At 45.2% G+C, this 24732-nt stretch overlaps 1 protein-coding gene across 1 annotated transcript; it reads left to right on the forward strand.

The window, feature by feature from the left end:
- Window positions 1-2418: 2418 nt before the first annotated feature.
- atoh8 (atonal bHLH transcription factor 8) lies at window positions 2419-24479 on the forward strand. The gene is made up of 4 exons (XM_075480823.1): window positions 2419-4771; window positions 6613-6768; window positions 7273-7464; window positions 22527-24479. Exons 1-4 carry the CDS (start codon window positions 4124-4126, stop codon window positions 22530-22532), a joined length of 1002 nt encoding a protein of 333 aa, XP_075336938.1. The 5' UTR covers window positions 2419-4123; the 3' UTR covers window positions 22533-24479.
- The last annotated feature ends 253 nt before the right edge of the window (window positions 24480-24732 follow it).

Here is a 24732-nt window from a genome sequence, read left to right on the forward strand (position 1 = left end):
AAGCCCAACCAGGCCAAACTGAGCAGAACAGTGGCTGAGGCCAGTCCAACCAGGCCAAACTGAGCAGAACAGTGGCTGAGGCCAGTCCAACCAGGCCAAACTGGACAGAACAGTGGCTGAGGCCAGTCCAACCAGGCCAAACTGGACAGAACAGTGGCTGAGGCCAGTCCAACCAGGCCAAACTGAGCAGAACAGTGGCTGAGGCCAGTCCAACCAGGCCAAACTGAGCAGAACAGTGGCTGAGGCCAGTCCAACCAGGCCAAACTGAGCAGAACAGTGGCTGAGGCCAGTCCAACCAGGCCAAACTGGACAGAACAGTGGCTGAGGCCAGTCCAACCAGGCCAAACTGAGCAGAACAGTGGCTGAGGCCAGTCCAACCAGGCCAAACTGAGCAGAACAGTGGCTGAGGCCAGTCCAACCAGGCCAAACTGAGCAGAACAGTGGCTGAGGCCAGTCCAACCAGGCCAAACTGAACAGAACAGTGGCTGAGGCCAGTCCAACCAGGCCAAACTGGACAGAACAGTGGCTGAGGCCAGTCCAACCAGGCCAAACTGAACAGAACAGTGGCTGAGGCCAGTCCAACCAGGCCAAACTGGACAGAATAAAGGCTGAGGCCAGTTCAACCAGGCCAAACTGAGCAGAACAGTGGCTGAGGCCAGTCCAACCAGGCCAAACTGGACAGAATAAAGGCTGAGGCCAGTCCAACCAGGCCAAACTGAGCAGAATAAAGGCTGAGGCCAGTCCAACCAGGCCAAACTGAACAGAACAGTGGCTGAGGCCAGTCCAACCAGGCCAAACTGAGCAGAACAGTGGCTGAGGCCAGTCCAACCAGGCCAAACTGGACAGAACAGTGGCTGAGGCCAGTCCAACCAGGCCAAACTGAGCAGAACAGTGGCTGAGGCCAGTCCAACCAGGCCAAACTGGACAGAATAAAGGCTGAGGCCAGTCCAACCAGGCCAAACTGAGCAGAACAGTGGCTGAGGCCAGTCCAACCAGGCCAAACTGAACAGAACAGTGGCTGAGGCCAGTCCAACCAGGCCAAACTGAGCAGAACAGTGGCTGAGGCCAGTCCAACCAGGCCAAACTGAACAGAACAGTGGCTGAGGCCAGTCCAACCAGGCCAAACTGAGCAGAACAGTGGCTGAGGCCAGTCCAACCAGGCCAAACTGAACAGAACAGTGGCTGAGGCCAGTCCAACCAGGCCAAACTGAGCAGAACAGTGGCTGAGGCCAGTCCAACCAGGCCAAACTGAACAGAACAGTGGCTGAGGCCAGTCCAACCAGGCCAAACTGAGCAGAACAGTGGCTGAGGCCAGTCCAACCAGGCCAAACTGAACAGAACAGTGGCTGAGGCCAGTCCAACCAGGCCAAACTGAACAGAACAGTGGCTGAGGCCAGTCCAACCAGGCCAAACAGGCCAAACTGAGCAGAACAGTGGCTGAGGCCAGTCCAACCAGGCCAAACTGGACAGAACAGTGGCTGAGGCCAGTCCAACCAGGCCAAACTGGACAGAACAGTGGCTGAGGCCAGTCCAACCAGGCCAAACTGAGCAGAACAGTGGCTGAGGCCAGTCCAACCAGGCCAAACTGAGCAGAACAGTGGCTGAGGCCAGTCCAACCAGGCCAAACTGAGCAGAACAGTGGCTGAGGCCAGTCCAACCAGGCCAAACTGAGCAGAACAGTGGCTGAGGCCAGTCCAACCAGGCCAAACTGGACAGAACAGTGGCTGAGGCCAGTCCAACCAGGCCAAACTGAGCAGAACAGTGGCTGAGGCCAGTCCAACCAGGCCAAACTGGACAGAACAGTGGCTGAGGCCAGTCCAACCAGGCCAAACTGGACAGAACAGTGGCTGAGGCCAGTCCAACCAGGCCAAACTGAGCAGAACAGTGGCTGAGGCCAGTCCAACCAGGCCAAACTGAACAGAACAGTGGCTGAGGCCAGTCCAACCAGGCCAAACTGAGCAGAACAGTGGCTGAGGCCAGTCCAACCAGGCCAAACTGGACAGAACAGTGGCTGAGGCCAGTCCAACCAGGCCAAACTGAGCAGAATAAAGGCTGAGGCCAGTCCAACCAGGCCAAACTGAGCAGAACAGTGGCTGAGGCCAGTCCAACCAGGCCAAACTGAACAGAACAGTGGCTGAGGCCACTACAACCAGGCCAAACTGAGCAGAACAGTGGCTGAGGCCAGTCCAACCAGGCCAAACTGAACAGAACAGTGGCTGAGGCCAGTACAACCAGGCCAAACTGAACAGAACAGTGGCTGAACAGTGCCTTGGGTTGGTTCCGCTGCTGTTATCCGTCCTGTCCATCAGGTGGCGCTGCTGAGCCGGCAGAGGGTGTGCTGGGGCGGCCGCAGGTAGGCTGAGAATTCTGCTCCACAGAGACCGGTTCTGCCTCTCTTCCTCTTTTGTGTGCGCGCACTAAACTCAGCCAGTCAGACGCCAGTGGAGCTGTGGGAGCGCGAGCCCCTTCTGTTGTGTGATTTGTCTTCAGATTCCGTGAACGCTGCGCGCGCGGCTCTGTTTCCCAGAAGCGGAGGGGCACAGTGGACCGGAGCGGACCCTGTGTGTCAGTCAGCCCAGAAGCCGGCAGCTGTAGGACTGGTTCTAACCGCTTACCTGGATGAGAAGTCGCTTCGCTGAAGCCACTGGAACCGGTTTTATCCGCGAGAGGCACACATCTCCATCCTCGCGTGCACGGAGTTTCTTTCCCAGAACTCCAGGAAGGGTTGGTTCGGTACCGGAGGAGCTTGCAGGGGGCTTTGGGGTTCCAGCCGTCGCCTCTTGATGCTGACAGTTGTTCCCACATATTTGGCGGACTTGTCTGAAAGTCTCCAGTTTCTTCGGTAACCGCAGAACGTTTCCGTTACCGTTACCGTCATTATAGCTTCACTGTGGAGCCGGAGCAGAGAAGTTGGTTTTCCTCTGACTGCTTGTTAAACTTGTGTAAGCTTGAATCATGACTGAGTGGTGCGACTGCTGGCAGGGGCGCCGCTAGGGATTTTTGGCCCCATGAAAATCATTTTTACTGGGCCCCCAAACAGAAAATTTGTGATGCTATTTTACATAAAACTATGCATTTTAATGGTATTTCTGACTATCGTTCCCATATTTGTGAAAAAAGAAAAACATGACAGTTGAGGTAGGTAACACTGAGCACATGGAATCCAATGGAATTCATTTATTTACTGCAACACTGATACTCTGATTCTAAACTCTTAATTAGGCTACCTGAAAAATACAAAACATAAATGTAATGTTTCCAAAACAAATAAAGTTATTGTTACCAGTAAATTGTAAATAAAATATATTTGTGATTATAAGTTAGTTAATAACTTAGTGTCATATTATTTTTTGCCAATATTATAATTTTATTAGGGCCTCTCTGGGCCCCTCTTAATCATGGGCCCCTAGAATCCTTCTCCTTTTACCCCCCTTTTCGGCGCCCCTGACTGCTGGTGAAGTTGTGCTTCTGCTCCTAAAGAGTTGCTATTCTGTTCACGAGCTGTTTTTTTTTTTGTTTTTTTGCTCTGGGTGGTGGGGCGGGGGGCGTCGGGGCAGCAGCTGCATGCAGCGTATCTGTGCGCAGAGTGAGGGTTATTCAGAGCGCTGCTATGCAGACAGGCTGGAGCCACACTTAGACAGCTCCACAGTAACCTCACTCTGAGGCGAAGGCCCGGGCTGCACGCACAAAGAGGAAAAGCTCTCTCCACTTCTCAGTCCGCAGGGACGACTTGTGTGGAATAGCAGATGTTACACAGCTTTGAGCCCTAATGTGGATTATTCAGGATGCTGCTATGCAGACAGAGCGGAGCCACAGAAAACCTGCTGGTAAAATTAAAGTAACACACATGGCCGCGCACATCCTCTCTGTGCAGCTCAACAGCATGTGTTAGACACTTGTGTGCGTGCGTGTTTGCTTTTGTTTGGATCACTGTGTGCATTGCTGACCCAAACCCAAAAGTTAAATGGTGAATTTTATGGTGTTCAGATATTTAGTTGTACCTTTTTAACAAACTTTGTTGTTGGCGCAGAAAGTACATTTTCATATCGATGTTTTATTTTGTTGGTTAAATGCCGTCTTTGGTTTCACTTTAGCCTTTTTTTGTTATATCGATTGTTGAAAAATGAAGAAACCTCCACCTCTAAGTAATACCTGTAGCTCTCCTGACAAAGAACCAGTTCTGATGTCTGTGCCTGGCACCAACAAGAAGTTCAAGAGGAAGTCCCGTGAGCCCAAAAGACTTTTCACAGGCCCTGAGACTGAGAGCATGAAGGACTTCCCATTGGACATGTTGAATGTAGACTCAGAAGATGACATCCAAATGGGGATGCATGATGTCAGCCAGTTGGCTCCACACCAGCGACAGCTCATGATGACACAGGAGATGATGGCCAATAGTACGGGGATTTTGTCAGGACTACCAGAGGACAACATGGCTCCTGGTCAGAGTGGCGCCATTGACATGAGAATTGGCATTAACATGCCAGCCATCTCTTCCAGAATGTCCCGGTCACCTGCTTCTCCATTGTCAACCCATGAGATCTCCCATTGGCCCACCTCCATCTCTCAGCCTCTGTCCAACAGACTTAAGCTGGGCCTCCACTCAACTTTCCCTCTGTCGTCCTCTACCAGTGGCAGCCACTCTCCTGGCTGTCAGGACTTTTCTTTTGAGCCCTTGTTGCCGGGACATTCTGCAGACCTGTCTGTCCCCAGAGGCCCCCAGTCCTCCCAGTGTATGGAACACATGGAAATCCATGTCTCCTCCCCAAAGGTAAATACAGTGTCGTAAGTAAACGCCTGTTCAAATCTGCAATGCTCGGAAATGATTCAGCACCAGTTTAGATTATGGAGTGATTGTGTTTGTTAAGCAACTCATCCTGATTTCATTTCTCTGTCATGAAAATTAAAGACATTTGAAAATGTTGCCTCAGTAACTTCACAGGTTGTAACATCTCATAGACTAAACTGATTGGTGGATTACAGGCAGAGTTAATCAATCGATTGAGCAGCAATACAAAGAATTGTGATCAATATCAGTTTTAATGCATGATCACTGGATAATGTCATGAGAATACGTTGGAGACATTGAAGTTGTTGCAGCAGCACAACAGGAGATTGTCTGGGTTAGATTACTAATGGAGGTTCCAACAGTCAGTGGGGTCACATGGCACTGAAAGGATCAGATAATTGGCTAAATTACAATAAGACTGAGGCTACGGCTACACGAAAACGAAACAAGTTTTTTTTTAAAACGGGTACAAAAATTCTTGCGACCACACGGAAACGTGCTGCTGTAAAGACTCAGGTCCAGACGAAAACGGATGAAAACGATGAAACGATGCAGTACACACGCCACTGTGTCACGCCACGCTGTGAGACAATAGAGAAGTGTTAAAATTGGCTCACAGCGTCAACGTTTGACTGACGCGAAAACGTTTTAGCTGTAACAATGGAAACGAAACGAGGCCGTTTTCAAACTTTCCCACTCTGGAACCCGTTCTCAAAAACTATCGTTTTGGGGTAGTGGGAACGCCGGCTCCGTGTGGCTGCGACAGCGAAACGATAAGAAAAAGTATCGTTTACAGTGAAAAACGTTTTCGTGTAGCCGCAGCCTTAGTTATTAAGTGCAGGTAGACACCTTAATCTGACAAGAAATTTGATCGAATCGAGTTACTCGCGATCGGTTTAAGACCCCGAGATAACTCAGTTGAAAGTCAAATTAAACCTGCTTGTAGACGCTGAAGCACGTGGTGAATCAGACTTTGCGTTCTGCGCATGCTCCAGATGTTTTCCCGGGGTCGTGACCCGGAAGTCAAAGGAGACGATATTCCTGTTGTTGTCGGCGTCAGAAAGAAACAAACAACGCGATGGAGAATGCTCCGTTGGGCATCGAGTTTGTGCAACAAGCAGCTCATCACAGACCAAATGTAGAGGGACGTAGCTTCATCTTGCTCTGCGTTCTCCATCTTTCTTCAATGCCTGAGTTTGTTATTGTTGTTGGTGGTGAAGAGGTCAACAGGAAGTGGCTCTATTAGCAACAGTTGAAATGGTTACAGCGCCACCTATCGTATCGGAGTATGACACGCTTTGTGCCTCTGATCCGATTCATTCATCGCCATATATCCAAGGAGAATTACCCTTGCTCAACTCATTCTTATTGTAATTTAGCCAATAATCCGATCCTTTCAGAGCCATGTGACCCCGCTGACTGATGCATTGCATTTAGTTTAGGCCATGGCTGGTGGTTGGGTATATTGCGCAGACATTACACCCTCTGAGGACAGAGCGGGTGACTGGTCGGCAAATACACAGAGGCTGACATCACAGTATTTGCATTGTGTGGCTGGCTGATATGACAATGTTCTAATCTACAACTCCAGCAGGCATCATGGAGAAATGTAGGGCTGAGGTACAGAAGAAAAGGATTATGTTTCCTCATGATCTTTTCATAGTTTAGTTCACATAAAGCAAAGGATGATTGTGGATTCTGCCAAGGTTCGGTTGAATAAATGAACAACTGCCTTCTGGATCTGAGTGGCATGTTGGTGGAATATATTCTAAAAACCAAGCTGAAAAATGTAATGCCTATTGTTTCTGATCTTTTTCTTCTAGGAGTCTTCCAAAAAGCGTGTTGGGATGAGCGCTGATACGCGGGGACGTCTTCCAGAGGTCAAAGCCATCCAGCAGACCAGGAGGCTTCTGGCCAACGCCAGGGAGAGGACCCGTGTCCACACCATCAGCGCTGCGTTCGAGGCATTGAGGAAGCAGGTCAGGTTCTGGGTCCACATCTAAAACTGAAAGGATACTTCAGTGTCCCTGCAGGACAGTAAAGTTGATCATGTTTTAGAACACGCAGGACATGTGCAAGTATAAACTATAGCAGTTTGATTGGGATTAAATTGGGTCTCTTTCCCAATTTAAACAAGTTTTGATTTTCGTAGAATCTTTCTTTGTCTTGTTTGTCCAATGTCACAAAAGATGTAAGACAACGACTTTTTCTTACACCCCAGCCATACAAAAAGGATTCCTGATCTAAATTTCCTGTGGTAAAACACAAACAAGGTGAAGAATTCAAACACTGTTTAACGGCAGACTGACCACTCTCCTGTGTATCTGATTATTAGGTTATCAGGTGTATTAAACTCTTCTTATTCTTATTTCTTATATTGGTTTTCTTGTGGTGTGGTTGTGTTTATGTGTTTCTTTGAGCTTTGACCAGAACCCACTCCACATACTTGACAGTAGTTTCCCTCTTTTTCTTCCACTCTCCAGGTGCCGTGTTACTCCTATGGGCAGAAGCTCTCCAAACTGGCCATATTACGCATTGCCTGCAACTACATCCTGTCTCTGGCTCAATTGGCTGAGCTGGACTACAGTCCAGACCACAGCAGTGTGAGCTTCTCCCAGTGCGTGGAACAGTGCACCAGGACCCTGCAGGCTGAGGGCAGGAGCAAAAAGAGGAAGGTGAGGCAGCACTCGTTTTCCATTTTAACACATGTGATCGAGTGCAGAAAGGACCAAAGTCTTTGTTTACAGTTGTGGATAAATAGGTGAATGAGAAACACATAGATCTTTGATCTCAATCAGATTTTTTTCTTGATTAAAAAAAAGTTCTAAGAAAAAAATGCTAGAGATTCCCTAGAACCCCAGCTTAAATGTTTAAACTCCAGGGCATTTGAAGCGCAATCCCATTGCTAGAGGTTGTCAAATACTGATAGTAGGACACAGAGAGGTGCGTATCTGCGCTCCCTGTGTGGAGATTGCGCTGTTTGCGCAGCCTGTCATGCGAGGCTAATACGTGGTGGCTAGGGGCAAGCGCTAACCCTTCCACGTAAAACAACAACTTGCACACTGCAGAAACATCACACCACTTTATAACCCATCCGACAATAAAGTCACAAGCCTTACCATCAAAACCATATGCATGGTTCTCACATTACTGGCATGGGGACGTTACAAAACAACTTTATAAACAGCATGTCACTCACCGGCTGGTTGTATGCTCGCGCATGTGAAAGCCCAAAAGAGTCGATGGACGATAATCCCATATACAAAACAATTATATTCTCTAGAAAAACTGCGTTCAAGTATTTAAAACATTACAACAATACATGCCCAGTAATATTGTTGTAATGTTTTAAATACTTGAACGCAGTTTTTCTAGAGAATATAATTGTTTTGTATATGGGATTATCGTCCATCGACTCTTTTGGGCTTTCACATGCGCGAGCATACAACTAACCGGTGAGTGACATGCTGTTTATAAAGTTGTTTTGTAACGTCCCCATGCCAGTAATGTGAGAACCATGCATTTGGTTTTGATGGTAAGGCTTGTGACTTTATTGTCGGATGGTTTATAAAGTGGTGTGACGTTTCTGCAGTGTGCAAGTTGTTGTTTTACGTGGAAGGGTTAGCGCTTGCCCCTTAGCCACCACGTATTAGCCTCGCATGACAGGGTGTGCGAACAGCGCGATCTCCACACAGGGAGCGCAGATTTGCACCTCTCTGTGTCCTACTATCAGTATTTGACAACCTCTAGCAATGGAAATGCGCTTCAAATGCCCCGGAGTTCCCCTTTAAATCACATAACGAACCTAAACTTCCTAAACTTGAATGAAAATAAGATCCCAAATTTATCGACACGCATATTGTTGGGCCTTTAGCCACTTCTATTCACCCCTCTGTTAAAAGTCTTGGTGTTTATTGTGATAGTTTTTCACTTTGAGAAGCAGCTTACCTCAGCTTTTAGGTCTGGCTTTTATCAGTTGAGAGCCACAGCTGAGGTGCCTAATAATGATTTGGAGAAGGTGATTCATGTTTTCATAGAACATCTGGTGGACCGGTCATCCATACATCGCCTGCAGCAATCCTAAAATGCAGTGCGAGCACATTAACCGGTACTGTCCTCCCTCCACTGTTACCTGTTAACTGCAGGATTGATTTGACTTTAAAAACCCCGTTTCCCTGGTTTAGCTCGCTGAACCGCTTCATTTCTGCTCTCCACTCTGTGTGTGTGTGTGTGTGTGTGTGTGTGTGTGTGTACGTGTGTGTGTGTGTGTTAGGGGCAGCTTTGTCCCTGCTGCTGTTACCCACTGAACTAGACAAGCTTTCACACTTATAGACAGATACACTTCCACTTATTTAAAAGGTATTTTATTGAGTTTGTAATCAGGTTGTTTTCTGTTGTTAATTTAAGAGACTATTCATTTGATGTTATTGAGTGAACTTTTTTATATTTGTCTTGATCCTGCTGGAACCACAGTACTTTAAAGCTGCAGTCTGCAACTCTTTTTCAAGCATAACGCCTGGAACTGTCCGGGGATTCTGAAAGTAGTACATTAAATACCCCAATACAAAAAAAAAATAGTTCTCTAGGTCCCCTATATGTCCCGCTAGGTCCCTCCAAAGCCAGCAGGTTTGTTTACAAAATTGCAGACCGGACCGGTAAAAGGTAACCAATCAGGTTTACGAGCTGGGCTCTGCTGCCTGTCAATCACCGATTGTGCACGCGCGATACAAGGTAGGCTCGTCCCCACGCTTATTTATCTGGACTATTGAACTTCATTACGGGCTAGTCTACTTACTGTGTCTTCCATGATCGCAAATGACAGGTGAGTTGATGAATGAGGAGTCGTGTGGGCGCATCTGGCGTGCACTTAGACGTGCACGAGTTCTCATGTGTTTTGATGAGGCGGGACAGGAAGTTGAATAACTTTTTATTTTTCGGTTAAAAAATAAGCATTTCTTGCATTTTGCGACTACGGAGGTCACCGTTTTCAACTTCAAGCGTTCTGATAGATCATGTAAACTCTTAAAATGCCAAAAAGTAGGACTTTACGTATGACAACAACAAATCTTGCAGACTGCAGCTTTAACCATTTTACTGTTTCAAATTATTTATCTAACTGTTTTATCATTAGTTTGGAATTTTAATATGTTTTTCTAGATTTGATGTTGTTGTACAATAGCATTGTCACAATACCTTTTAACTGGGATATATTAATATTAAATACTTGATACCATCTTTAATACCGCAGAGGGGAAAATTACATCAAGAGAAATAAAATGTTTTGATAAACAGCTCCAGATGAACTTTAATCAATCACAGCACCGGTGTTCGCTGCTGAAAACAGGAACAGTTGCACAAAAATGAGTACTGCTTAAATCAGCTCTGATAAATAAGTGTATTGATAAAAACAAATTACAGAAAAAAACAAACCATTGTTTTATTTTAAAGGGAAAAGTAGAAGTAGGTAACAACAAAAATTTATTAACCCCAGCCAATTTATTAACCCCAGCCAACAGTTAAACTATCTGTTCACCACCAAAACATTTCTCAGTATTGATGTTAAGATGGAATAAATATGAATGTGTGAAACTGCATGTTGTTTGGCTGCCACTTCCACTGTGCTGCACATATACTGTGTCCTCTCAGAGAGTCAGTTTAACTCCCTTTATATGGATAATTAGAATGAAAGTTAGTGAATGGCATCACTTCCTTTACACTGTGTTTAGACTGAATGAATTTTAAAATCATGTCAGTTTCTCCTGCAGACTGATTGGTTGATTCCTGCCTTTCAACATGCTTCTGACAGACCTGCCGCAGGTCCTCAGTGCAGTTTGTGCTTTATGTTGTCTCATGTTCAAAGTTTATGATTTATTTATCCTCACAAATGCTGGGCCACAGCGACAGCTGGACTTGAAACACACAGTGCTCCTTCTTTCATATTTTTGAAACTGAACAACAGTTTCATGTCAGAAGGAGATCTTTGTCAGCTGATTTCACATCGTACCATCATTATTAACTCACAGAGGGGCTGAGTGCTGTTTCTTTGGAAAATGAATCGATAGTTAAACTGTGAACTGAAGGAGAGAAGATTAAGATTAAGATTTATTGTCATGCATTCATGCAGAACTACAAACTGCTTGCAAGACAGACGCAGGTAGATGAGGACCTTCTCAATGTGAATTGTTCCCAGTTGATATCATTGTTAGACAGGCTCACACACACACACACACACACACACACACACACACACACACAGAAAACGTATCACAGAACAATAAGTTAGCTAGTTGCTACTCTCAGGCTAATGCATCGTCACAGGCCTATTTATGACATTCCAGCATTAGGGTTGGGGTTGACTTGCTCACCTAATGTACCCCACCTCTGAGGGCAGATGGATGAGATTCTTTAGGTACTGGAAAGAGGCAGGGTTTCTTCCACAGCACTGGAACTTTCTCCAGACTAGACCAGGCTAAGGTTGAAGAGGTGCTGTAGAGTTCCATGTAGCTGTTCTGCACAGGTCTTCAGGACCCCGGGGCTGACACCATCTGGACCTGGAGCTTTGTTCTGATTCAGTCTCTCCAGCTGCCTCTTCACCTAACTATCATCAGAGTCAGGAGGAGTTGTTTGGTTTTTAGGTATTATGATTCCCATATAGTTAGAACACACTCTGCAGTCCCCTTTCTTAAAATTGGCGCTTTTCCACCAGCTCGCTTCGGCTCGGCTCGGCGCTCTATTGCGTGTTTCCACTAGCACGCCGTACCTGCAACCGGCACGATTTTCCGTATCACCTCAGCCCTGGTTCCAAGCGGGCCGAAACGTTACTAAAACGTGACGTCAGCCGACTGCCTTCCACTGATTGGCCGATGAGTGTCTGTCACTTTTCAATACTGTTTTGTCTGGCGGCCAGGAGTCTTCTCTGGCTCTCTTCTCTTGCCTTCTGTGCGACAAAAAGCCACAGGGTGAGCAGCAACACGAGCGCCTCCATGTCCTCCATGCTATCCTCCTCGTATGTTGTTGTTGTTGTTCTGGTCGCGCAGCCGTGTTACGACGACCCCGCCCACGTTGAGGAGGCACGAAGTGAAACTCGGTTGTAATGGAAACACAACCAAACCGAGCCGTGCCGAGCCGTATCAAGCCGTGCTGAGCTAGTGGAAATGCACCAAATGTGAATCACCACCCCACTCTGCCACTCCCCAGTTGCACATCTTCATGTGACATTGATCAGCCACAAAATGTCCAAAACCTTCAGCGTCTTGGAGCAAATCTCATTCATCCTTGGCGCCTTATTGCCGGAAAATTTTTAACTACCATATCAACTTCTTCCAAGGTGATAGGCAAGTCTTCCCCCAATTCCTTAGACTCTGCTTCCTCAATAGAGGACATGCTAGCTGGATCTGGGAAATCCTCAAGGTGCCTACCCCTTCCAATGATATCATCAGTTTGGGTCTGTAGTTCTCCACCCAGGCCAAGCACAATATAGGGCAGGGCCTGTTTTCCCTTTCTGATTCATCAAATGGTTTGCCAGAACATCTCCGAGGCCAGCCAAAAATCAACCAAAAGTTATGGGCTCGCTGAATTCCTCCCATGCCCAAGTTCTAGCTGCCGCAACCACCAATGCCTTAGCCTTTTTAGCCACTCCATACCTGTCAGCTGCTTCAGGTAAATCCTGGGAAAACCAAGTTTGAAAGGCGTCCTTCTTTAGCTTGACAGTCTCCCTTTCTGCTGGTCTCCACCAGCTTATCTTCCAGTTACCCCCATGACAGGCACTGTTGACCTTCTGTCCACAGCTCCTGAAAGCCACGTCTGCTATGGAGGTCCTGAACATCATCCATTTGGATAACATTTGCCCAACCATCCCCGGTAGAAAAGAAAAACTCTCCTGGCAGTTTGAGTTGAAGATCTCAGAGACGGGGGTCTCCCCCTAATGTTCCCAGTTCATCCTTACTACCCATTTGGTCTCACCATGTCTCTTCAGCAGTCTTTCTTGCTAACGGGTTCAGCTCAACACCAGTTGGTGGTTATCAGTTGAGCGCTCTTCCCTGACGATATGACTACAAAGTCTATCATCGATCTTTGGCCTAAGGTCGCCTGGGACCGGGTACACTTATACACCACCCTGTGCTCAAACATGGTGTTTGTCATAGACAATCCATGACTAGCAGAGAAAAAAAATCCCTGCACAGGTTCAGATCATGGACACTGTTCCTACTAATCACACCCTTCCAGGTCACTCTATCCTTGCCCACATGGTCAATGAAGTGCCCCAGAAGAAAAATGAAATCCCCAGGTGGTGTTCCAGAGGGGGTGCTACCTGGAGACTCCAAGAAGAACGTGTAATCTGAGCTGTTGTTTGGTGTGCACACACACACACACACAACAATCAGAACCCTCCTTTCTGCATTTTACAGCCAGAGCGAGGTGACCCTCTTGCTTACCAGGGAGAACTCTCAACACTGAACTGCTAAGCTGGGGGCTTGTGAGTACCCCCACACACGCCCAGCGCCTGTCCCCCTGGGCAACTCTGGAGTATGAGTCCAACCCCTCCCCAGAAGATTGGTTCCAGAGCCAATTCTGTGCGTGTAGGTGAGTCAAACTATATCTAGTGGGTACCACCTCCACCTCACACACTGGCTTAGGCTCTTTCCCTCCCAGCAAAGTAATGTTCCGTGTCCCAAGAGACGGTTTGGGACACCGGGAAACAGCCCCGGTAACAATGCTTCAAACGTTAAATTGGTGAGCCCATGTAAAGGTGGCAACCTGTTGCTTCTTCAGGCTGAGCCCAGCCAAGACACCTTACCTGGGGCTAATGCGTCCAAGAACACAGCTCTCGGGATCATGGGGGGTACTCAATCCCCTCCACCATGTAAAGGTGGCAATTCTATAGAGGGGACATCTTTATTCCCATTTATTTAGTTGCACCTATGAAAATGCCAAAGATAACACAGTTTGACAGACAGAAAATAGTATTTCTGCAGCAACGAGGTGATTCCCAAAGAGCTGAAAACTTTTTATATCTCAGCATGGTGTGCAGTGTGTCCTTAAAACATTTGAGGAGTCTTGACAAGTGGAGAACAAAAGAAGAAGTGTCAGGCCTAAAGAACTGTCTACAGCAGATGAACAGGATCTGAAAGTGATGTCCTTAAGAAAGAGGAAAAAATCCAGCAAAGACCTGACACAGGAGCTGAGAGATGCATCTGGACCTTCAGCTGATCCATCTGCTGTTGGCCCAAGCCTCATCAGAAATGGGCTCCATGGAAGGGTGGCGGTCAAGAAGCCGTTCTTAAGGAAGGGAAACAGGGAGAAAAGGCTGAGCTGTGCCAAAGGACACAAGAAGTGGGCTGAAAATCAGTGGCAGCAGGTCTGATGGAGGGATGAATCCTCCCCAGAGCCCGGAGCTCAACATTACTGAAGCAGTGTGGGATCATGTTGGCAGAGAACGGAACAAAAGGCAGCCAACATCCAAAGAAGAGCTTTGGGATGGGATGGCGTTCAAGAAGCCTGGAGAACTATTCCTGAAGACTCCTTAAAGAAAGGACAGAAAGCTCGTCTGAGAGGGTTCAGGCTGTGCTGGAGGAAAAAGGAGCTCAGAGCAGATATTCACTTTAAGGCTCCTTAGAATAATACCAACTCTGTTTCTGCCTTTACTGTATTTACATTTATACATGTTTCAATAAATCACTGCACCCATTTTCTGTTTTCCTGTAAATATGTATGAGGGGGTGGCTTAAATGTTTGCAAAGTATTGTAGCTCCATGTTGACACACAGCTTTAATGCAGTTTTAGTAAGTTCTGGAACAACAGCACATCGACGGACAATATCGGTATTCAAACATTGTAACAGAAAAACAAAGAGAGTCCATAACCAGTGTGTTATTCACAAATGATGGTTGTTTTTAAGGATACTGTGTTCTAGTTAAATGGGATCTTACAAATGAACCTTTTGTTTAAAGACACAGATCCTCCATGTAGGAGCATTGTGTGAGTTTGTGTGGAGGATCAAACAAGCGTCACTTTAATAATTAGTTTACTACAATGGTATACTCTGATTAATATTTTTGAGAAGAACATACTGAGGCATTACCCAAAGGACCCTAAAAACACAATAACATCAGTGCAGTTCAACAGTGATGTCTCAAACTAAGTTGGTTTGAGTAGAAATATTTTCACACTCTGTGTACAGCTCCCTCATGCAGTCCTGTTGCTCTTTTAGATGTAAACTAGCTGAGGGCTTTCTCCCTGCTGGCTGTTCCTCTCTGTGTGCTTGCTGGTGTGTGTGTGTGTGTGTGTGTGTGTTCTGGAAGTCCTAGACACCAGATGTTTAGAGTGGAGGGGAAGTGGAGCTGGCGCCACGAAGGGCAGAGGGCAGTGAGAAGGCACGCGAACTGAAACCACACACACACACACACACACACACACACACACACACACGCACACACACACACACACACAAATTGCACTTGGCACATTCCTCAATAGTCTCTCCAACACATTCTCCCACTCTGCCACTCCAGACCATCTGCTCCAACATACTTTGACACAAGGAGGGGAAAAACACACAGTCATCCTCAGCCTGTCAGACAGCAGCAGCTGGTGGAAAGTCAGGGAGTGTGCGTGTGTGTGCGTGTGTGTGTGTGTGTGTGTGTGTGTGTGTTATTCTCTCAGAGCCGTGTGCAGAGTTAGCAGGAAGAAAAATACTTTTTAGCTTCATAGTGGCCCTAATGTGGCCCTCTCATCAGGAGTATGCTCAGGACTCATTCTGACTGGGGAAGTTTTACACATTTTATGACAGATAGAGCTGAGCCAGGGAATGCTTTTATATGAACATCCTGTCCACCATGTTGGGACTAAATGTTTAATGCGCTGTTGTTTTACTTTACCATATGTTCTACCTTAACACTGCAGACGCGCTGGCTCTGTGGAGGTTTGGGAGCAGAACTAACAGCCTCTTTCTGTCTGTGTGGCTTGTATATGATGTTGTATTATATGCCGGATGAATAATCCTGTCTGAATAATCCACATTCTTTGGTTAGAAAGACAAAGAGAGGGATAAAATCATAGGAATATCTTTGTGAGGCCTGATAATTCTTGTGATCACCTGGCAGTGTGGAGTGTGTTCTCCTTCAATTTAATCCCCCCGCCTTTATCTCCCATATAAACTGCTGGCACTGTTAATAAGCCAGGACACATGACATTGAAAGACTTGATTCCTCATCACTAAACAGTGAGATGTCTTTTGGTGTGTTCCTAGCTTCAACCATTCTCTCTTGCTCATGCAATGTTTCTTTTTTTTTCGGTCCGCTTTCCCATAAAGTGCAGCTTTGTGGAGTTTAGAGTATAATGTGTTTCTATGGACAAACACTCACAGCCCTGCTGTGGAGCTTTTCAGCTACTGTGCTCTGCTCAGGGAGCAGCATATCTGCCAGAGACAGCAGCTCCCGCAAGCAACAAGCTGGTAAAATGATTGGTTGGATGTGATGAAGTCAGTGAGGAGGAGGTCTCAATCATAGACATTCTACTTCACCTCCTCCATAATGCACAACAGAACCAGTAAAGTTCCTTCTCCACCACATGACAAATAGATTGCACACTTGTGGACTTAATTTAACTAATGACTGCATCAGCAGCACCAGGTCAAATGTAGTGGTTCAACAAAAAAAGGGTGCATGCACTATTCAATTCAGTTCAATTCAGTTTTATTTATGTAGCCCCAAATTACAACAAATGTCATCTCAAGGTACTTCAATAATACAGTCCAATTCAAGCCAATTGGAGTTCAGTTCATTGTAATTATAATCCAATCCAATTAATTCAATTCAAAATTAGTCCAATTCATTCATATAGAGCCAATTCAAAAATAATTTCCTAGCTAAGGAAACCAACAGATTGCACAGAAACTTGTCTTCAGTCCAATCTCCCGTCCTGAGCGTGCCTGAGGCGACTGTGGAGAGAAACGACTCCCTTTGAACAGGAAGAAACCTCTGGCAGAACCAGACTCAGGAAGGGTGGCCATCCGCCTCCACCAGCTGGGGTTTGAGAAGACAGAAAAGAGGGGACAACAAACACTGTAACACCATTCAAAGGATATCTGTTGGAACAGGGAAACATGAGTTAATGACCACAATAATGTCACATGTACATAATATCATTTGAGAAATTAAACGGGGGAAAAAGAGAGTAAAGTGAGGAAAGGTGTGACAGATGAGGCCCCCCAGCAGTCTGGGCCTATAGCAGCTTAACTATGGGATGTTTCAGGATCACCTGAGCCATCCCTAACTATAAGCTTTATCAAAAAGGAAAGTTTTAAGCCTGGTCTTAATAGTGGAAAGGGTGTCTGCTTCCCGGACATTTACTGGCAGCTGGCTCCACAAGACTACATTTAGTTTATTTTTTTTAGAATTTGAACAGCCATTTAATAATAAGAGCTTGAATAAGGGAAACTTAGACTACCTCTTGGATCTCGAAGACGTTTCACCTCTCATCTGAAAGGCTTCTTCAGTTCTGAACTAGATGCTTGGGAGTATCAGCTTATAAGCAGAGTTACAGTCACATGTCACTGACCAATGTGCATGTTGTTAGAGTCATTATCACCTCTGAATCATCTACCTGCCTGAAAGGACGAGTTCTGCTCATAGGATCCAAGCTGTGAATGAATGTGAAGCTTTACTCTTTCTGTACTTCCCTCTGTGCCTGCACTCCATTTCTACACTGTCACCCCTGCCACCTTCCTTCCATGCAGCTTAATGTTTGCTTTGATGTTAGCTGCATTGTTTTATCTTCATTTGAAAGTCGCTTTGGGTAAAAGGATCTGCCAAATATATAAACATAAACATTTAAATTACAGGTTATAATACAACAAAACAAAAATGAGAGAAAAATAAGGAAAGGGGGCTGAACACTCGTGCAATGTATTCTTTTCTTCTCATAATTACCAACCCTGATAATAAAGTAATATTTTATACTATGTCTTCTTATATTTATATGACATAGCATTTATGTAGCAACATGATAGGATCTAAAGCACTTTTTGTAGAACATTTATTGAGCATCTGTAGTTTCCCTGCTGCAGAGGCACTCAGTGTGGTCATCTTTGCTTCACCCCATGGTGGGCCAGCTGGTATTCATAGTGATGGATTCAACAGCTTCAGCACCAAATATCTCCTTTGACTCAGACCAGAAACAATGGAGAAAGTGATGATGGGATTTCCATCCAAAAAGAATGATGGTGTGCCCCTGTTCCTGCTGCTCCCAAGAGACCAAAAAAAGTCCGTTACTGCGGGACTTGTTCTGGGGGACAGGTTGACGACGTCAGCTCCTGCTCTGACTGGCTGTGGAGTTCTGATCATCCAGCCATCACACCAACCGCATGAGACTGAAATCTCACTGAAGCAACAAGTTGTTTGAAAGGATTTGATTTTGTGTCATAAGTCTATAGAGTTTGACATTTAAAAAACTGTGTATGACATATGATCATAAGCAGAACACGGCTGTTGTAATGGCTCTCTGAGAGCTTTAACATTCTGTTTCAGAGTCAGAAGCTGCTGCCTGAAATGTTGAGCTCCACCTAGTGTTTAGATGATGTTGTGCATCGCTCCAAGCAAAATGTCTCGTCACTGAGAGAAAACAAGGTCCTTCACAGGGTCGACAGATACATTTTCCAAGTTTACGGACGACTCCAGCTTAAATATTATCAGATGGTATTCTCCTCTCAAGTCATTCAAAGATCAAGAGCACGAGTTTGTCATCTGATTTTCATTCTAGTTTGTAATCTATAACAATAATTCATATAATTTTCCTTCAGGGATATATAAAATATTACTGAAGTGAATTCACTTGTATCGTCCATTGAAAAATTTCAAGTTCCAACAGCAGCATCAGTGTAGTCGGACTTCTGTGGGTGGTTGAGATAAGTTGTTTGAATTGGACTAATTTGGATTTTGATTCATTTTAAAGCTGCAGTCTGCAACTCTTTTTCAAGCATAATGCCTGGAACTGTCCGGGGATTCTGAAAGTAGTACATTAAATACCCCAATACAAAAAAAAAAAATAGTTCTCTAGGTCCCCTATATGTCCCGCTAGGTCCCTCCAAAGCCAGCAGGTTTGTTTACAAAATTGCAGGCCGGACTGGTAAAAGGTAACCAATCAGGTTACGAGCTGGGCTCTGCTGCCTGTCAATCACCGATTGTGCACGTGCGATACAAGGTAGGCTCGTCCCCACGCTTATTTATCTGGACTATTGAACTTCATTACGGGCTAGTCTACTTACTGTGTCTTCCATGATCGCAAATGACAGGTGAGTTGATGAATGAGGAGTCGTGTACGCGCATCTGGCGTGCACTTAGACGTGCACAAGTTCTCATGTGTTTTGATGGGGCGGGACAGGAAGTTGAATAACTTTTTATTTTTCGGTTAAAAAATAAGCATTTCTTGCATTTTGCGACTACGGAGGTCACCGTTTTCAACTTCAAGCGTTCTGATAGATCATGTAAACTCTTAAAATGCCAACAATTAGGACTTTACGTATGACAACAACAAATCCTGCAGACTGCAGCTTTAACAGTCGGGCAATTTTAACAGTTGAGCCTGCAACTCCTAAAAAAAAAAAAGCGTACCCAAAGTAAATTGAAAGCTGTTCTTGAACCACTTGGAGTAGAGGGCTGGTTGAAAGAGAACACGCTGAATTTTCACCTACAACAGTCAGAATCTCTGTAAGTGCTACTGTCACAGAGTAATATGAGCTTGAATACAGGGACAGAGATGGATTGTTATTTCTGCCTAATTTTTTCTTCCCAAATATGTCTTAAAAGTGACTTTAGCATAGGGCTGCAGACTGAAAAACACAATGGGACTACAGCCTGAAGTCTTACCTTGTCCCACTTCAAATTTGACTATAATACAACAGAAACTGAGTATTTTGTACAGGTTTTTCTAAGGATAGGACCAGGTGTGCCAAAGCTGTGCCAAAACTGTGCCAAAGCTGTGCCAAAGCTGTGCCAAAGCTGTGCCAAAGCTGTGCCAAAACTGTGCCAAAACTGTGCCAAAACTGTGCCAAAGCTGTGCCAAAGCTGTGCCAAAGCTGTGCCAAAACTGTGCCAAAGCTGTGCCAAAGCTGTGCCAAAGCTGTGCCAAAGCTGTGCCAAAGCTGTGCCAAAGCTGTGCCAAAGCTGTTCCAAAGCTGTGCCAAAGCTGTGCCAAAACTGTGCCAAAGCTGTGCCAAAGCTGCCAAAACTGTGCCAAAGCTGTGCCAAAACTGTGCCAAAGCTGTTCCAAAGCTGTTCCAAAACTGTGCCAAAACTGTGCCAAAACTGTGCCAAAGCTGTGCCAAAACTGTGCCAAAGCTGTGCCAAAACTGTGCCAAAGCTGTGCCAAAGCTGTTCCAAAGCTGTTCCAAAACTGTGCCAAAACTGTGCCAAAGCTGTGCCAAAACTGTGCCAAAGCTGTGCCAAAACTGTGCCAAAGCTGTGCCAAAACTGTGCCAAAGCTGTGCCAAAGCTGTCCCAAAGCTGTGCCAAAGCTGTTCCAAAACTGTGCCAAAGCTGTTCCAAAACTGTGCCAAAGCTGTGCCAAAACTGTTCCAAAACTGTGCCAAAGCTGTTCCAAAACTGTGCCAAAGCTGTGCCAAAACTGTGCCAAAGCTGTTCCAAAACTGTGCCAAAACTGTGCCAAAGCTGTGCCAAAACTGTGCCAAAACTGTGCCAAAGCTGTGCCAAAACTGTGCCAAAGCTGTGCCAAAGCTGTGCCAAAGCTGTGCCAAAGCTGTGCCAAAGCTGTGCCAAAACTGTGCCAAAGCTGTGCCAAAGCTGTTCCAAAGCTGTGCCAAAACTGTGCCAAAACTGTGCCAAAGCTGTGCCAAAACTGTGCCAAAACTGTGCCAAAGCTGTGCCAAAGCTGTGCCAAAGCTGTGCCAAAGCTGTGCCAAAGCTGTCCCAAAGCTGTGCCAAAACTGTGCCAAAACTGTGCCAAAACTGTGCCAAAGCTGTGCCAAAACTGTGCCAAAGCTGTGCCAAAACTGTGCCAAAACTGTGCCAAAACTGTGCCAAAGCTGTGCCAAAACTGTGCCAAAGCTGTTCCAAAACTGTGCCAAAGCTGTGCCAAAACTGTGCCAAAACTGTGCCAAAATTGTGCCAAAACTGTGCCAAAGCTGTTCCAAAACTGTGCCAAAGCTGTGCCAAAACTGTAGACACATTTTGTCTACAACCAGAGCTTTGTGCATGCAATAAATGTCCAAACAAATAGTTCTAAGCTCTAGTTCTAAATGCAATTAGTTTATATACATAAATAATGACATAGCAAACCACACTGAACACTATTCAAAATTTGTATTAACATTATTTGCTGTTGGCAACAGTGGTCTCTGCCTGCCACAAAGCATCGGGGCACATCACATGTGGCACAGTTCCCAGGAGTCTTGGTCTGGCAGCGTCTGCACTTTAGGCATCCAGATGTGCTGCGTCCTGATGTGTGCACAGGCTCAGCTGAGGTGGTAGACCCCGCCTCTGCCAACGCCAAGGCTAAGGTCTCCCTGAATGCCTTCTGGTGCAAAGGAACCTCACCTCTGCTTCCACCATGTTCTTTGTGCAAGATGGATTCACAAAAGCAACGTCCATGAAGAGGTAGAAGAAAGTCTACTTCTGCGTTTCGTGCAAGACCTTGAGGTATCTTATCAGGCCATCTGATAGGTCACACCCCCCCGCCCCCACCACCTAAAAGGACAGTTGGAAAAACAAAAAAGAAAAATCGTATCAAAATATGTCCAGCACACAAATTATTACATTTCAAAAGGCAGAAAATACCCAACTGGAGCACATTTACTGGACCCTTGCCAACGTAACAAGCTGTATTTGTTGGAGTTGTATCTTTTCTTAGAATACTGTGAGGCTTTGACACTTTTGTATTTACGACTGGTTTGACGTGTTGACTGTGTCCACAGTTCTGATTGTATCCTGGATTGGAATACATCATTGGAATCGTAACACCCTTATCTTCCCAACGGTATATAACACATTTAGGTACATATACAGGGGGGCTGAGGAAAACCCCAGATTCGTTCTGAAGTATGCAACGTCCCGCCGGCGGGATGTAAAAACGTTACGGGGTTAAAGCTGCGGTCGGCAACTTTTTTTAAGTCATATTAGCTTGAACTGTCATGGGATTCTGGAAGTAGAATATTAAATAGGCTGTTTAGGAAAAATAACGAATTCTGTAGCTCCCTCTGAAGCCTGTAATCGTGCTTGCAAAAACCGAGCGCTCCCGGCTGTTTTTAACCAATCAAGTTAGGGTGGAGGAATCCTACCTGTCAATCACAGCTTGTGCACACGCTGCTGAGCGTGAGTCTGCCCCAGCTTGTGTGCGCTCACACTGGTGTGAACTCACGTGCACAACCTCGTCCACAGAGGGGGAGGGGTTTGGGGGGCGATTCGGAGCTTGGTAGAGGTTGGGGGAGGGACCTGAAAGTTGTATCAGTTCGAATTTTCCGACCTTAGACTCGTAATTTTGAAAACCTGCCGACGGCAGCTTTAAGTGCCGTGAGATGACATTTGCTGTGATTTGGCGCGTTATAAATAAAACTGAATTGAATTGGGATGTACAATCCTCAGATATTAGAATGTTTGGGATGTGAAGAATAGTTTTTCTTCTAATTGTCTTCTTAAGACATTCAAACCACGAGGTATCTCACTGAAGATCAAACTGAGCTGCAGTTAAATGTAAAAATGTTCACCGTATCCTCTTTGTGTTTCAGGAGTAAAGTACCAGGAAGGTGCCAGGAGGGCTGTATAACCAGATGCGGAGCACAGCTAAGATGAGGAAGTGGACTGATGGAAGAATGAAGAGTATGATCTATTCATTTTGTCTTGATGAGGTCACATTCACATACAGGGTGAATTGAGTAACTATTAACCTATTCATAATTTCACTAAATGAGATTTCATTGTAAATGTTCAGAAAAGGTCTAGAGAAAAGAAAAGATTAAAAGTGCCAGGTTCAGCCTTATATATCACTGCTCACACCTCAACTTTAAGCACAGAATTTACGATGGTTTTTTTTAGTAAATGCAAATGAGCCCATTCTGTGAAATCAAAGACTTGTAATAAAATGTCTACATTTGATCAACACCATCAACAATAGAAGACTTAAAAGGAAAAAAAAACAATCACAGTGGCTGCTGGATATTAAAAAACAAACTCTGCTGCAGATTGTAGTAAACGTGCCATCTAAAGCAGCTCAGGCTGACCTGGGAGCAGAAGCATAAAACTGTGTAGTTCCATGGCAAAAACTGTGCACACAGGCAGAATGTGCACGTGCCTTCTCTTCTCCAGATTTCTAAAGCTGTGTGCGCAGATGGTTCTCCTTTATATTCATCATGAAACTATGTGCACGTGCACAAACCTGATCCCCACCTGATGGACTCGCCTAATTAGCCATTTGCACATCGGGACATGATGATGAAAGCAACAGTGGAGAGGAAGCTGAGCTGTACTGAATATAAAACTGAGATACTCATCACAGCAGAAAGAAATGACTTTTATTTGGTGGTCTCAGCTCTGTGATCAGGAACAGATCTGCTGAAGTAAAAAAGTAACGAGAGATCGATTCCGACTCTGCAGAGGTCAAAATAAATGGCGTGCAGATGAGAAACGTGCATCTGTTCACACATCACAGCAGGTGCTGCTGTTCTACCTGCAGTGCATGGACACATACGCTCTGTGTGGAGGTGACCAGCAGGAGACGCTGATGCACAGATGCATCACGTGTGCCGTTAAATGCTGTTCATCTGCACAAACCATGACACGACGTAAAGATGAGAGCACATTGTGAAAACTTAACGAAGAGAAACAAAAAAAAGTCCGAAAAATGAATGTGAGTGAAAAGGTTTTGTTTGAACTGGAATGATCCAGTCTCCTTTTTGTTTGGATCTCATATCAGGATGACGTGGCTGTTAAAACGTGTGTGTGTGCTCTGAGGAATGTGACGGGTGCACACACTCATCCTTTACAGTTTCTGAGCAGCAAAGGTCTAAGGAGGATTTTACTTTCAGCCAATCTCATACACTGCTGCAGAAGCACCAAACAACCAGCAAAAGATTTGGCTTTGGGGCGGCCATGGCTCAGCTGGCAGGCTGATCGTCCTCCAGCTCTCAGAGTTTCTGAGTGTCAGACACTTTTGCCCCCAGTGCTTGTGACCATAGAGAAAAAATGGCTGCATACTCTATGCATGTATATAATAAGAATGGCTGAATACTAGAACAGGAAACACACTATATAAGTGCGGATGTTTACAGATCTTTGTTCTTTACATTTTTCTTTGACTTCTTATATAAACAGTATGTTTTATTTTTTTTCTCAAGATATTTAAATGATGTACTTAAAATTCAGAATTTCTACCCGTATTTTGAAGCGTACAGCAATAACTTTCCTGAAGTATGCAAACAGCTCCATATAGTACTGTGCTTTAAATCTCTATTATCTGATGTCGCCACAGGGGTCTTATGTTTAAGTTTATAGTTTTTTGGAAACTCATTTTTGAGGTTATCTTGTCACAAGTATGAAACATCTTCAGAACAAGTGTTAGTTTAACGAAGATTAAAATAAACTGCTGATATTCAGTTCAAATCCTATTTTATAGCTCTTAAGCCTGTTGATAGTATGTTTATTTGACAGGTGACTCATTACAAATAAAATGCTTTTGAAAATGACTCCTTATACTGTGATGTTTATGTGCTCATTTAAAGCTATTTTTACACAAGCACTGCAGACCGTGTTGGGCTGTAAAACACTTATCCTGCTGGCTTCTGTTCAGAGTGCGCTGAGTTTGTGTGCGTTCTGCTCGTTACTTCGGACCATAGTGAGTTGGTGGTTGAGTTGCTGCTCTTATTTGATTTTAGTGCTGTAAGCATAAAAGCGTTGGAAGGACAGCTTTGGTTCATAGAAAGAAATATCCCAAACATT

The sequence above is a fragment of the Odontesthes bonariensis genome, chromosome 13 (genome assembly GCF_027942865.1).
Source record: "Odontesthes bonariensis isolate fOdoBon6 chromosome 13, fOdoBon6.hap1, whole genome shotgun sequence".
Lineage (NCBI taxonomy): Eukaryota > Metazoa > Chordata > Actinopteri > Atheriniformes > Atherinopsidae > Odontesthes > Odontesthes bonariensis.